The sequence below is a fragment of the Hemitrygon akajei genome, chromosome 6, assembly GCF_048418815.1.
Source record: "Hemitrygon akajei chromosome 6, sHemAka1.3, whole genome shotgun sequence".
Classification (NCBI taxonomy): Eukaryota; Metazoa; Chordata; class Chondrichthyes; order Myliobatiformes; family Dasyatidae; genus Hemitrygon; species Hemitrygon akajei.
Genome location: NC_133129.1, coordinates 147,511,226 through 147,527,021, shown reverse-complemented (window position 1 = coordinate 147,527,021; position 15,796 = coordinate 147,511,226). Strand labels below are relative to the sequence as shown.

Sequence of the window (15,796 nt, the reverse complement as noted above, 5' to 3'; positions counted from 1 at the left end):
ACAGAGTCCACCAGCACTGTGGTGAGGAAGGGAAATATGATATTAGTATCCATTTCAAGAGCACTAGAATGTAAAAGCAACGATGTAATGTTGAAACTTTATGAACCACTGGTGAGGCATTATTTGCAGTATTGTGGGTTGTTTTGGGCCACTTAGAAAGGATGTGCTGAAATTGAAGAGGGTTTCAAAGGATGTTCATGAAAATGATTCCAGCATTGAATGGTGTCATATGAAGAGCTTTTGATGGCTCAGTATTCACTAGAATTCAGAAGAATGAGCAGAGACCTAATTGAAACCTATTGAATGGTGAAAGGCCTTGATAGAGTGAACATGGAGAGGATATTTCTTTGGTGGGAGAGTTTAAGACCAGAGGGGACACCCTCAGAAAAGAGGGGTGTGATTTTAGAATGGAGATGAGGAGGAATTTCTTTATCTAGAGAGTGGTGAATCTGTGAGGTCAAGTGTGGAGGTCAAGTCTTTATGTATATTTAAGGTTTAGGCTGTTAGATTCTTGATTTCTCAGGGTGTGAAAGGATACGAGGAGAAGGCAGAAGATTGGGGCTGAGAGGAAAATTGATCAACCATGATGAAATGGCAGAGCAGACTTGATGGGCCAAATGGCCTGATTCTTCTCCTTTATCTTGTGGTCTTACTAATTCTCTCTTTTTCCTTTCAATCCTGTACATTAGAATAAAATCTACTTTTATTTCTTTCCTAACAAGTCTTTGCACATATCAGAAATAAAGTTAATAGTGTATAGAAATGATATTTTGTCATTCTCCATCAAATCTCAGATAATTTCTGATTGCAGCATTTCTTACTTAACTGGTGCTGGCATGAGGTAGGCAATATCAGCTAATTGACATGAAGGGTTACTGTTTATTATGCTGTTAATATCTCTACATCTTTTCTGATCTCTTGATGTTTCTCGAGGGACTTAGATGTCCATTTTTTTCCAGGATGAGATGAACACTAATTGCTTGCTGCTGTGATACATCCAATCCAGGATTTAGATATTTTGGTTCAAGGAATCATCTACTGTTTATCTAAAAATAATATTTACTTGTGGACCTGAGCAAAGAAGAGGAAAGATTTTCCTGCTGGTCATCACATAGCAGAGATGGCTCCATGCTCTCCAGACTCAATACTTCACTCTATACGCACTCACATTCTCTATTGATTCTATTTAACCAAATCCAACTTTGCTGTCTTTTCTCCTCATTCATCATCCTAAGCACATTGACTTGTGAGTACCCATTTTTCTCCCATTTAAAACTTTCATACTATTTGAACAAGTCCTTTCTTGATCTAGTACAACCAGGTGTTTGTATCTCAGAAAGCAGTGTCGACCAGATGCTTTAAAAATTAAGTTTCAATAATTTAACCCCAATTTGCAGGTGATTATACTTTCCTGTTTGACTGCTCAACAATAGTATCCATTTACCTTTATGTTTATAAGGCATTCTTAACTACAATGCAGGCAAGGAGAAAATTGATTTTAAAAACTAATGATGTATCTCAATTGAAAGTTTTGGTTTAAAAGAAACAGCAAAGCAATAGGAGAAGAACATGTGACCATTTTGCATTGTGCAGCAACAAATGATGCATGTAGAAAAAACCTGCTTTTATCATCCATTGATTAACTTAAAAATCTCAGAGAATCTCAAGCATTAGGTTTGAGCCGGATATGTCAAAAATCCTTGCTTTATTTATATTCCTAGGAAGTGCCTAGGAATGAAGAATTTAAAACTAAAAATGGCGTTGAATGTGATTATATAATTGGACATTGTGTAGGGGCCTTTGCCTATTGTTTCTGGGTTTGTGTTCAAGCATCATTTTGGGGTTAAAATCTCATCTACATTCCATTTGTGGAAATCCTGTGGTTTGGACTGTCTAAACAAAATGATTAATATCTTAATGTCTTAAAGCTCATTGAGCTTAACTTGTAATCTTGGTCAAGTTGCAGTAATCATGTCTTGGGAAGAATGAAAACATAACAAATATTGTGTTTGTATCCCAAGCTGTGAGGAACTCGAAAATACACTCAGTGGTCACTTTATTAGGTACACCTGTACACATGCTCATTAATACAAATATATAATCAGCCGATCATGTGGCAGCAACTCAATGCATAAATGCATGCAGACATGGTCAAGAGGTTCAGTTGCTGTTCAGACCAAACATCAGAATGGGGAAGAAGTATAATCGAAGTGTTTGCTGGTGTCAGACATGGTGCTTTGAGTATCTCAGATCTTCTGGGATTTTCACGAACAATCTGTATAGTTTATAGAGACTATTTCAAAGAACTAAAAACATACAGTGAGTGGCTGTTCTGTTGGCAAAAATGCCTTGTTAATGAGAGGCCAGAAGAGAACGGCCAGACTGGTTCAACCAGACGGGGAGGCGACAGTAACTCAAATAACCATGGTGTGCACTCAACAGTGGTGTGCAGAAGAGTATCTCTGAATGTACAACATGTCAAACTTTGAAGTGGCTGGGCTAAAGCAACAGAAGCCCACACTGGGTTTCAATCCTGTATCTAATAACGAGGCTACTGAGTCTATATTATTTCTTACTCAGATGCAAAGAAGTATATGCTGTTAACGTGAGGTATAAGTCAGATTTGATGTGATGGCCAAGTTATTTCAAGTATGGCTTCTATAGAACATAAATATCTGTCAGGGTGAAAATTTGAGTCAGACCTAAATGTTCTCACTGGATGTGCCAAGTTAAAATTGAAGCAATAAATATTAATAAGTGATGACATGATTTCAGAAATTGGATAGGGAACTGTAAGTCTTGTAGATATGATGTAAACAGAATACATAAAATTTCCATTTCTTGCTCAAGAAAATTTAACAGCAAGTGAACATTCCTTGATGGTAAAAATAACATGGCCCTCAGTTTTGATGAGGTTTGGGTCGTGCATTTTGCAATATGAATGGAAGGAGGCTTTTTCAAGCACTCTTTCTGCTCTCTCTTGCATTTAAGTGATCACTGATCTAAACCTGTAGTCAATTCAACCAAAATTTTTCTATTTTCCATGATACTCTGATTTAAGTAAGTTATTAATCTCAGTGTTTAGAATTTCTATTGATTCCTAGCAATACATAGAATTTGTATGTGACAATACTTTCTGCCATCACTCTTGAATAATCTATTCTTAATTTTGTATTCTTCTATTTTAGCTGCCCTTGTCCAAAGAAACTACTTGCCTCTGTTTATAGTCAGATCCCTTCAACATTATAAACACATTAATTATTTTGATCTTCTTCCTTCTGGATATGAGAACTCAAGCAAGGACTATTAGTGAACCTGGTTACTTAGGTATCTTGGATTGGAACTGGTAAATCTATGCCACATCGTTTGGTACTTACATCTTTCATAACGCACAGTGTGTATGTAAGAAGCGGTGCTCTAAATCTGCATCATAACTTGAGGTGAAGCCCTTTGGCCTATGCGATAAGGTAATTGAGTAAGAAAGCTGACAAAGGTTTTCCTTGTGGTGGGCAGCAGGGAGATCACAGTCAGATCCACCTCATTTTTTGAGGATTGTGATAGTTACAGCATCCCTGAGATCTCTTGGAATATCTCCACCTTCCTAGATGGTTGTGGTTGAAGCTCAACTAGGATATTATCTTCTTCAGTCCTCAGTAATTCCTTAGTTGTGATGTGGCAGCATGAAAGGCCTCAGTAGGCTTTTGTGGAATTGTGGTTTGAAATGCTTCTTTCAACAGGCGTTCTCTCTGTTCCTGATGAGTCTAGTCCTGCTCCAGATTCCAGGGGTGCAGACTTATGGTGGCTGGGCATTTACAGTACTACAGAACTGCCATCTAGTTGGACACTAGATATAACCATTACTCTGTAACAGCTCCAATAACAATACAGGGAGGTCCGGCAACAACCAAACACAATTTTACTCAACCTTGCCCAAGTGTTTAATCCTATCAGTGGGAAAGGGCTGTGAAACCCCTTTCTGAAAGTCAGGTGCTCTTGGAAATTTGTCTCTATATTACACAGTCCAGGATGGTATGAACACCTTGGTATTAACAAGTGGACTCAAAGTAGAATCATTCTCATTGAACACCAATGTCTACAAGTTGATAATTGTTCCAACAATTTTGTTTTGCAGTCTTTCTCCATTGAGGCAGACATTGATGATGAATTTCAGCATTTTCAAAGCACCAGTGCAGCCTTTAGAAGAATGAGGTGGTGGGTCTACTGGACAGCAGAGATCCTTGAGACCATGGCAACTAAAGTACTAGGAGAATACAATCAATGCTGACCCTTAAAATGTACCAAATGAGTAAGGGAATCAATATCAGTGAGCTCCCCAGGCTAGCACTGTCAGAACTGAGGCCCTAATTCTTTCCAGACAGCCGTTCTCTTCACATGTCCATCGCTGGGCTGGGTGGAAGGAAGGATTTAAGCATGAGCTCAAAGTGTCATTGAAGAGATGGAACATTTGTACTAACTGGTCAGGTTTGGCGCATAAGCATTGAAATTGATGAAGAAATTTCAGGAGTGGCATTGCTGATATTGAGGTCAAGCCCATCAGGAGCACACTGAAGCTCTATCTGTAATGAGTGGGAGGGAGGGAGAGAGTTCACTCATTAGTCTCTGTATAACATCATAGCTATTAGACATTGGGGCAGAATTAGGCCATTCAACCCTTGAGTCAGCTCAACAATTCCGTCATGGCCAACTTACTATCACTCTCAACTCCATTCTCCTGCCTTTTCCCTGTAAACTTTGATGCCCTGGCTAATCAACTTTCACTTCAAATATACTCAATGACTAGGCCTCCATAGCCATCAGTGGAAATGAAGTCCACAGATTCACCACCCTCTGATTCCTTCACATCCCAGTCCTATTCTGTGGCTGTACCCTCTGGCCTTAGATACCCCCACTAGAGGAAGCATCCACTATACATCAATTCTATCTAGGCCTTTCAATATTCAAAAAGGTTTCTATGAGATCGCCCCATATTCTTCGAAATTCCAGTGAGTTTGGTCACAGAGTCATCAAACGTGCTCATACATATTAACCCTTTCATTCCCAGGATTATTCTCGTGAGCCTCTTCTGGACCCTCTCCAATGCCAGCACATGGAAGCCGTTTTTCATAATTCTATCCATCATCCTAGTGACAGAAGCCCTTGCAAAACACAAGAAGCAATCAGATAGATGTCTGCTGATTTCTGTATGTATTGCAATGAAAACTGTAACAGAGTGTCAGTTGCTGACTAATGGTTGGACCCATGAATGTGATATCAGAATTTCTCTGGTAATTAAAAAAAAATATTGAAGTTTGTGGTGCTTGACCAGGTAGATGAAGGATGCAACAGTCAATGAAGCATCAAGCATCTTATCTCCACCACCCCTCTCTCCAATTCCAACCTCACTCCTTCTGAATGCACTGTTCTCCACTCTTCGCACCAACTCTAACCTCACCGTCAAACCTGCAGATAAAGGGGGTACTGTAGTTGTCTGGCAGACTGAACTCACACCTTTGCAGAAGCCCAGCAATAGTTGTCAGACACCTCCTCTTATTTATCCCTCGAACAGGATCCCACTAAAGAGCACCAGGCCATTCTCTCCCACACCATTACCAACCTTATCAGCTCTGGGAATCTCCCATCCACTGCTACCAACCTCATCGTTCCCTCACCCCACACCTCCCATTTCTGCCTCCTAAACTTGCCTGTCCAGGTGGATCCATTGTTTCAGCTTGTTCCTGCCCCACTGAGCTCATTTCTGCATACCCTGACCCAGTTTTATCCCCCACTTCTTCTGTTCAGTCCCTTCCTACCTACACCCATGACACTTCACATGCTCTTGATCTTTTCAAAGATTTTAAATTCCCTGGCCTGAACATTTTATTTTCGTCATGGGTGTCCAGTATCACCCACCAGGAAGGCCTCAAAGCTCTTCGTTTCTTTCTGGACACCAGACCCAACCAGCTCCCCTCCACCACCACTCTCCAATGTCTAGCGGAACGTCCTCACTCTCAATAATGTCTCCTTTGACTCCTTCAATTTCCTTCAAACAAAAGGGGTAGCCATGGGTACTCGCATAGATCCTAGCTATATCTGTCTTTTTGTTAGATATGTGGACCATCCTATGTTCCAAGCCTACACTGTTGTAACTCTCCCACTTTTCTCATGCTACATCATTGACTGCATTGGTGCTGCTTCCTGCACCCATGCCAAGCTCATCGACTTCTTCAACTTTGCCTCCAAATTCCACCCTACCTTCAAATTTACCTGGTCTCTGAGACAGCTTATCTGCTAATGTCTATCACAAATCCACTGACTCTCGCAGCTACCTTGACTATACCCCTTCCCACCCTGTTACTTGTAAAAATGTCCTCTCCTTCTCTCAATCCTCCATCTCTGCCACATCTGCTCGCAGGATGAAGCTTTTCATTCCAGAAAGAGATATTCTCCTCCTTCAAAGAAAGGGACTTCTCTTCCTCCACTATCAAAGCTGCCCTCAACCGCATCTCTTTCATTTCTCACATATCTGCCTTTACCCCATCCTCCTTCACCCTACCAGGGATAGAGTTCCTCATCCTCACTTACCACTTACCGGCTTCTGTGTCCAGCTCATAATTCTCCATAACTTCCGCCATTTCCAACGGGATCCCACCACTAAGCATACATTTCCCTCTCCCCCCTTTCTGCTTTCCGCAGGGTTCGGTCTCTTTCACTAATCAACTTCCCAGCTCTTAACCTCATCCCTCCCCTGCTCCTGGTTTCACTTATCACCTTGTGTTTCTTCCTCGCCTCCTTCACCTTCTAATTCTGAGTCCTTATCTTTTTTCTCCAGTCCTGTTGAAGGGTCTCAGCCCGAAACGTTGACTGTACTCTTTTCCATAGATGCTGCCTGGCCTGCTGAGTTCCTCCAACAATTTGTGTTTATTGCTTGGACTTCCAGCATCTGCAGATTTTTTCTTGTTTGTTGACAATGGAATGATTGTTGATGCCCAATGGGTTGGTTTTGTTATCTCAGAAACTTCTGATCTCTTGGGATTTTATGCATAACAGTCTCTACAGTTTATAGAAAATGGTGTGAAAAGCAAAAAAAACCAACACCCAGTAAGTGGCAGTTCTATGGGTGAAAATGCCTTGTTAATGAGAGATGTCCTGAGAGAATGGCCAGAGTGCTTCAAACTGACATGAACTCAGGTAAACACTTGCAGAAGAGCATCTCTGAACACACAGCACTTTGAACTCTGAAGTGGATGGGTTTCAGCACCAGAAGACCATGAACATATTGAAATGATCACTTTATTAGGTACCTCCTGTGAATGTATATTGATTTTTAGGCGTTAGGAGAGTGAAGGCAAGCACGGATGAAGTCAAATATCAGCCACAACCTTTTTGAAATATAGTGTGGTGTTGAGGGACTAAATGGTTTACTACTTCTAATCCTAATATTATTGTAGATTTCTGTACTTGTCTGTGAAAGTAGTTATTACAATAAACAAACTGGTTTAATGAAAAGCTTAATATAATTTTGAAATGGATAAATTTTAGAATTTATTTTCATTTTTTAATAAATGCTTTGAAAATAAATAAAAATATAAAACTAACAATGATGTAGTCCTGGAATTTCAAGGACATTCAACAATATTCACCTGCAGTGTCAATGCGTTTATTAACTGCACTCTGCTTTACAAAAAAAAAGGTATAAATTCTCATCCCTGTTGGGATTTGTTAGAGCACTTACTCTATGGTTGACCTTGCTCTTGAAATATATTATCCACATTGATAATTTCCCTAAAATCTGTACTTTTAAAAGATTTAACATCTTCAGCCAAAAGCTTAACACGTGTAACCAAGCATTCATAAATTATTGAAGAGAGGCTCAATTATTTGATCTATTACCTCTAGTCATTGTTGTTTTGTTATACAGCAGTCCTAATCTGCATTACTAGATTGTTAAAGCTATATATTTGCCTGGGTTCCTTCAGTATATTTAGTGAATTGTCATCTGTCTATTTATTCATTACCTGGTATACTGTACCATAAATTTTCGAGGCATAATTGGATTGCATTCAGGAATTACTTATCGCATATAGAACTATTAATTAGATCAGCAATGCTTACAGTAAACAGGTGCTTATTAAGCTCTCATGTTCAAGACATTTGAAATATTTGTTTCCCAAAACGTATGTGGTGAGAACTTTCATGTTTAAAAAGTGATAAAGACTTGCATATGTTGATCACAGATCCAGGTGCATGAATCTTTGAAATCTAGCACTTTTTAAAATCTATTTAAACTTTATATCTGCTTTTTCTTACTTTGATAATGTACTGTATGTCTTAGGCCTGGTTTTTGTCCATTTATAAACTGTATGATTTGCACATCAGGATGATATCTTGTACTTTGTAACTTAACTGATTGTGTGTAGATGCATCAAGAAAATACAAATGAGATTGTGTGAAAGAAAGATATTTATTATTGTGTGAGCATCTTATTAACAAGTTACCTTGATTTATGGCCATATTCTCGGAAAGGTAATTAAGGGTGACTTAGACAATAACCTGAAATGCATTTAATTCATGACTCAGGTTGTAATCATTTTCATTAGAATGCATTATGGAAACATTTCTATTAATTAGAATAGTATATCAAAGTAGCCTTTTGAAGTTATTAGCTTGTAGACTTCAACTATTTCAATATTCATGAATAATAATTTTCATGGAATTATTTGTTCATGGTCACCTGAAGTGTCTCTGCCTGGGCTGTGCTTCCGTCCCTAATGGTTTCAGATGCACTACTCAATTTAAAATGGACAATTAGTAACATATTTCAAAAGAATTATTGATTACAGTCAACCTGAAAAGAAACCTATCAGTTGAAGAAATCAACTCTTCATGTTTTAAGAAAACTCTTTGAGAAGCAACTGCCACTCTACTAAAAGGAGGAAGGCAGCAGAAAAGAAATTATAGAGCAGTTAACATGACTTCAATGGTTGGGAAGATGTTGGAGACGATTGTTAAGGATGAGGTTACGGAGTACTTGGTGACACAGGACAAGATAGGACAAAACTAGTATGGTTTCCTTAAGTGAAAATATTGCCTGATGAAGCTGTTGGAATTCTTTGAGGAGATGACAAGTAGGATAGATAAAGGGGATGCAGTGGATGAGCAGGAATAAAAGTATCCTTTTTTGGTTAGCTGCCAGTGGCTAGTGGTGTTCCTCAGGGGTCGATGTTGGGGCCGCTGCTTTTTAAGCTGTGTATCAATGATTTAGATGATGGAATAGATGGCTTTGTTGCCAAGCTTGCAGATGATATGAAGATTGGTTGAGTGGCAGGTAGTGTTATGGAAATAGGAAAGCTGCAGAAGGACTTAGACAGATTAGGAGAATGGGCAAGAAAGTGGCAAATGAAATACAATGTTGGAAAACGCATTGTCGTGCACTTTGGTCCAAGCAATAGATGTGCAGACTATTTTCTAAACGGAGAGAAAATCCAAAAATCTGAGATGCAAAGTGACTTGGGATTCCTTGTGCAGAACATCATAAAAGTTAACTTGCAGGTTGAGTTGGTGGTGAGGAAGGCATATGCAATGTTAGTAGTCATTTCAAGAAGTCTAGAATATAAGCAGAGGAATGTGATGGTGTGGCTTTATGAGGCACTGGTGAGGATTCACGTTCAGCATTGTGAACAGTTTTGACTCCTTATCTAAGAAAAGATGTGCTGGCATTGGAGTGTTCAGAGGAGGTTCACAAAGGTGATTCTGGGAATGAAAGGGTTATTGTATGAGGAACATTTGATGGCTCTGGGGCTGTACTCGCTGGAATTAGAAGGATGAGGGGGAATCTCATTGAAAGCTTTTGAATGTGAAAGGAGATGTGGAAAGGATGTTCCCATGGTTGGGGAGTCTATAACAAGAGGGCACAGCCTCAGGATAGAGGAGTGTCTATTTAAAACAGAGATATAGAGAAATTTCTTTGGCCAGACGGTGATGAATTTGTGGAATTTGTTGCCACAGAGAGCTGTGGAGGCCAGGTCGTTGGGTGTATTTAAGACAGAGACTGATGGGGTCTTGACTGGCCACAGCATCAAAGATTATGGGGAGAAGGCTAGTGAGTGGAGCTGAGGAGGTGAACAAGGATCAACCATGATTAAATGCGGATCAGACTTGATGGGCAAATGGCCTAATTCTGCTCCTATGCCTTATGTTCTTATGGTCTAACTCCTCAGTTTTCCAATATCGAAGCTGATTAGTTTGATTTCACTTTAAAATATGTTACAAGATACAATATTCTGATTTTCACTGACCATTAATAATTGCTCAGAGAAATTCATGATGAATTGTTGTCACCTTATTAAAACATAGTATAAACATTTTATTATATATAATGTCTTGCAGGTTGGATCAATTTGTGACTGAATTGGTTTTAGTCACACAAAATATGACAATAGAATCACATGATATCGTATAGAAAAGAATATTTCTTGCTTTTGTGAAATGCAGTATTCTGGTAGTGATTTAATATGTTTGATTCTTCGCACTAAGTAAATGACTTTTTATATATAGATGCCTTTACCCTGTTTAATAATAATAATTGCAGCTTACTTTAACTGATCTAAACAATCTTTGAAAATGCTTTATAATGTTTGAATTATTTTTTCTCTATTTCAGGAAGGTGGGGTGGCAGTACTTTTCAAACTATGCAGACAAGATGCTCCTTGCTATTTGCATGTCCTTGCTCTTAGAGCATTGGCGTCAATATGTGTTGTGGAAGAAGGCATCAATGAACTGGAAAAGGTATGGTTGTACTTTTTTTTTGTACCTGTACCCTAAGTGTAAAGAAAAAGAATAACGGATACCCCTTGTTCTTAAAATTGAAGACGATTAACAACTTTATTCTCAACATTAGAAGAAAAAGTAATAAGTGAAATTGCTGCAAATAAATGATATCAGCCCTGCACATATCTGGAACCAGCTTATTATAATGCAAGAATAATTTGAGAGACCTGATTTGAAGAACACTCACTGTATTTGGACCTTTCAGGTGTGATAATTAGATGTTGCATCCACTAGTACTGGACAGGTAACTATTACCAAATAGAAGTAATAAGGTTTTGTGAAATATTTGTATCTGCTATGATTAATTTATTTTAATTTTGTCCAGGACTGATTTTACTTTTGTTAGCATCAAAAGTTTAGAGTCATAGAGAAGTACAGCACAGAAATAGGCCTTTTGGCCCATTTAGTTCATGCCAAAACCACTTAAACTCCCTAATGACAATGACTTGCACCGGGACAATAGCCCTCCATAACCCTACTATCAATGTACCTATCCATACTTCTCTTAAACATTGAAATCAAGTTTCCATAGTCTACTTGTGTTGGCAGCTCATTCCACACTCTCACAACTCTCTGAATGAAGAAGTTTCCCCTCATGTTCCCTTTAAACTTACCTTTCACCCTTAAACCATGACCTCTAGTTGTAGTTCCACCCAACCTCAGCAAATAAAGCCTGCTTGCATTAACCCCATTTATACCCTCATTAATTGTATACTTCTATCAAATCTCCTCTCAATCTTCAATGTTCTAAAGAATACAATCCTAACCTATTCAAACTTTCCTCATTACTAAGGCCCTCCAGACCCGACAAAATCCTTGTAAATTTTCTCTGCACTCTTTCAAATTTGTTTACATCTTTCCTGTAGTTAGCTGATGAAAACTGCACACAATACTTCAAATTAGACCTCACCAACATTCAAAGGTTCAAAGGTCCAACTTAATGTCAGAGAAATGTATAAAATATACATCCTGAAATGCTTTTTTTTGCAACCATCCATGAAAACAGAGGAGTGCCCTAAAGAATGAATGACAGTTAAACGCTAGGACACAAAAGTACCCCTCAGCTCCCCTCCCTCCTGTGTGTAAGCCACAGCAAACCATGGAGCACTCCAGCATGAGCAAAGCAATAGCAAAGACACAGACTTGCAGTTACCCCAACGACTTTGCGCTTCACCCAGTATACAACATACCACAGTCTCTCTCTCTCTCTCTCTCTCTCCTCTCTCTCTCTCTCTCTCTCTCTCTCTCTCTCTCTCTCTCTCCTCTCTCTCTCTCTCTCTCTCTCTCTCTCTCTCTCTCTCTCTCTCTCTCTCTCTCTCTCTCTCTCTCTCTCTCTCTCTCTCTCTCTCTCTCTCTTTCCCCCCCCCCCCTAATAGGGGAGAAGGAGGTGTCTCTGTTTTCCCAGTTAGCAGGGAGACATCACAAACAACTCACTGGTTTACGATGTTAAAAGTCTGTTTGTCACTTTTTTTGAGCTCTGTGCCAAAAGATCTCGGGTCTCCAGGCACACAGCCATAGACATCCCGACTCCCTCAACGACACACGGGTCTCCTGCCGTGACACCAACCCTTGATCCGCCCATCTCCAGAGCCCCGAGATCTTAGGCTTCCAAATCCGAGCCGGACTCTTAGGCTGAGCCTTTAGCATGCAGAGCACCAACGGTCGGTTATGGAACCCTGAGAACAGGTCCAATTCCTGCAGAGAACTGAAGTCAGCGTGTAACTCTAGGTCAGGTTCTTCAAAAGAACCCTGAAAAGGGAAAATAAAGATATTAAAGATGGAACTAGAGATGTTTCTGAAGATGCACACAAAGGAGTCGCCATTTAGCACCATCATTACTTCGCCCCGCCTCTTCTACAACTTCTTATACAACTTCAAAAGAACATCCCATCTTCTGCTCTCAGTACATTGATTTATGAAGGCTAATGTGCCAAAAAGCTTTCTGTGTGACCCTGTCTAACCGTTATACCATTTCCAATGACATATGTACCTGATTTCCATATCCACTTGTTCTACCACACTCCTCAGTGCCCTACTGTTCACTATGTAAGACCTTCTCTGGTTGGTCCGTCTGAAGTGCAGAACCTCACACTTGTCTGCCTTAAATTCCACCTGCTAGATGCCAGCCCATTTTTCCAGCTGATGCAGTTGCCTCTGCAAGCCAGATAGTCTTCCTTCCTGTCTACTACACCCAAAAATTTGCTGATCCAGTTAACCACATTATTATCCAGATCATTTATATAGATAACCAACAGTAAAGGTCCCAGTCCCAGCCCCTGTATCACACCACTACTCACAAGCCTCCAGTCTGAGAGGTAACCCTCTACTACCGCTCTCTGGCTTCTCCTACAAAGCCAATATCTAATCCAATTGGCTACCTCATCCTGAATGCTGAGCGACTGAGTCTTCGTGACCAGCCTCCCATGCGGGGCCTTGTAAAGTGCCTTACTGAAGCTTATCCACTGCCCTACCTTCATCGAATTTCCAGGTAACTTCCTCTAAAAACCCTCTAGGATTGGTTAGACATGACCTGATGCTCATGAAGCCACGCTGACTAACCTTAATCAGTCCCTGTCTATCCAAATACTTATATATCTGGTCCCTTAGAATATCTTCCAATAACTTTTCCACAACTGAAGTCAGATTCACCAGCCTGTAATGACATGGTATCTGTTTAGAGCCTTTTTTAAACAGTGCAACAACAGTGGCTATCCTCCAATCCTTTGGTACCTCTCCTGTCACTAAAGATGTTTTAAATATCTCTACTAGGGCCCAATCAATTTCTGCACTTGCCTCCTGTAGGGTCTGAGGGAACACCTTGTCAGGCCCTGGAGATTTATCACCCTCACTTGCGTTAGGATAGCTAACACCCCCTCCTCTGTAATCTCTACAGGGTCCGTGAAGCTGATGTCACTTGTCTCACTTCCATAGACTCTGTATCCATCTCCCGAGTAAATACAGATACAAAGAATACATTTAAGATCTCCCCCACTTGTTTTGGCTCCACACGTGGATTACCATTCTGGTCTTCCAGAGGACCAATTTTGTCCCTAGCAATCCTTTTGCTCTTATGATATCTGGAGTATCCCTTAGGATTCTCTTTCAGCTTGTCTGCTAGAGAAACTTCATGCTTCCTTTTAGCCTTCTTGATATGTTTCTTAAGTGTTCTCTTGCAGTTCTCCATAAGCACCTCATTTGTCCCTACTTGCCTATACCTGCTATGCACGTCCATTTTACTCTTAACCAGGGCCTCAAAATCTCTTGAAAACCGGGGTTCCCTATACTTGGGAGTGTTTAACCAATCTGTAGTACCTCACCAAATACTATGCTGAAGGATACATGCACATCAACTTTGGTACGCTGAAGTGTCTTGGTCAATAAAGGATGTTACCCCGTCTGTTCTTTCCCAATCAAGTTGTCCAACACCATAGGCTTATTGTTTTGCATTAATAGTAAATAATACAATAATTATGGAAGCTTGGTATTTTTCTAAGTGCAACATCTCCTGCACATTGGAGATATAGTTTCATCTCTCTCTGCTTTGTATTGCTATTTCTATATGATCCATCCTCTTCTATTTAATTCTCACTTCAAGGCAGTTCAAATGGCATTGACAATGAGTTATTCCACAAACCAGTGCTTTATGCATATCCAGGTGGACGTTTGAAGGAAAACTCTGGTCTGATAATGTCAATTACTTTCATTCTCCTTTTTAAGCAATCATGCTTTTCTTGCCCTCTTCTTCCTTTGCTGTTCACTTTTCAATAGTTCTTTCAATTCGAATTGGAACCCTCCTCACTCATCAAGTCAGTTAATTTGATGATTTTGATATCACCAGCTCATGTAATCCATGTTTTATTAATTGAATCCCAAATGAAGGGATACTCTTGTAGTTCTTGTTCAGAATCTCACAATAGTGTAAAAAGAAAGGGAAAGCATTTCAGCAGGTACGTGTGTATAATATGTATACATGGCTTATATAAATATAGTATCCAAACCTTCTACCAAACATTCAATAAATGGTCTTTGCTGAATCGTCAACAATTCCTTCCCCCCACTGATGCTGTTTGACCAGCTGAGTTTCTCCAGCAGTTAGTTTATATTCTAGTTTCCAGCATCTATAATCTATTGTGTCTCCATTAGCCATGTTTTTTAAGTTAATTTTTCTATACTTGCTGAGAGGAAGAGGTGTAATACAATCAAGTTGAATTGAATTGACTTTATTCCTTACATCCCTCACATACATGAGGAGTAAAAATCTTTGTTACGACTCCATCTAAATGTGCAATGTGCAATCATAGTAATGTATAATAAATTGAACAGTCAATGTAATATAAGGTACACTCAAATCAGCATGAGTTCATCAGTCTGATGGCCTGATGGAAGAAGCTGTCCCAGAGCCTGTTGGACCTGGCTTTTATGCTGTGGTACTGTTTCCTGGATGGTAGAAGTTGGAATAGATTGTGGCTGGGATGACTTGAGTCCACAATGATCCTTACGGGCCCTTTTTACGTACCTGACCTTGTAAATGTCCTGAATCCTGGGAAGTTCACAACTACAGATGCGCTGGGCTGGCGGCACCACTCTCTGCAGAGTTCTGCGATTCAGGGAGGTACAGTTCCCATATCAGGCAGTGAAGCAACCAGTCAGGATGCTCTCAATTGTGCCCCTGTAGAATGTTGTTAGGATTTGGGGGCCCATACAAAAACTTCCTCAACCGTCTGAGGTGAAAGAAGTGCTGTTGTGCCCTTTTCACCACACAGCTGGTGGTCTTCGGTGATGTGGATGCCGAGGAACTTGAAGCCGTTTACCCTCTCAACCCCAGATCCATTGATGTCAATAGGGGTTAGCCCATCTCCATCCCTCCTGTAATCCACAACCAGCTCCTTTGTTTTTGTGACATTGAGGGAGAAGTTGCTTTCTTGACACCACTGTGTCAGAGAGATGACTTCTTCCCTGTAGGCCACTT

At 40.0% G+C, this 15,796-nt stretch overlaps 1 protein-coding gene across 1 annotated transcript in view; it reads left to right on the top strand.

Moving 5' to 3' along the window:
* Positions 1-15,796, top strand: part of LOC140729577 (protein inscuteable homolog) — a 405,000-nt gene that overhangs the window by 269,158 nt on the left and 120,046 nt on the right. Inside the window, exon 8 of the mRNA XM_073049495.1 lies at positions 10,660-10,785. Coding sequence (XP_072905596.1) covers positions 10,660-10,785 — 126 coding nt within the window. The remainder of the gene's footprint in view (positions 1-10,659; positions 10,786-15,796) is intronic.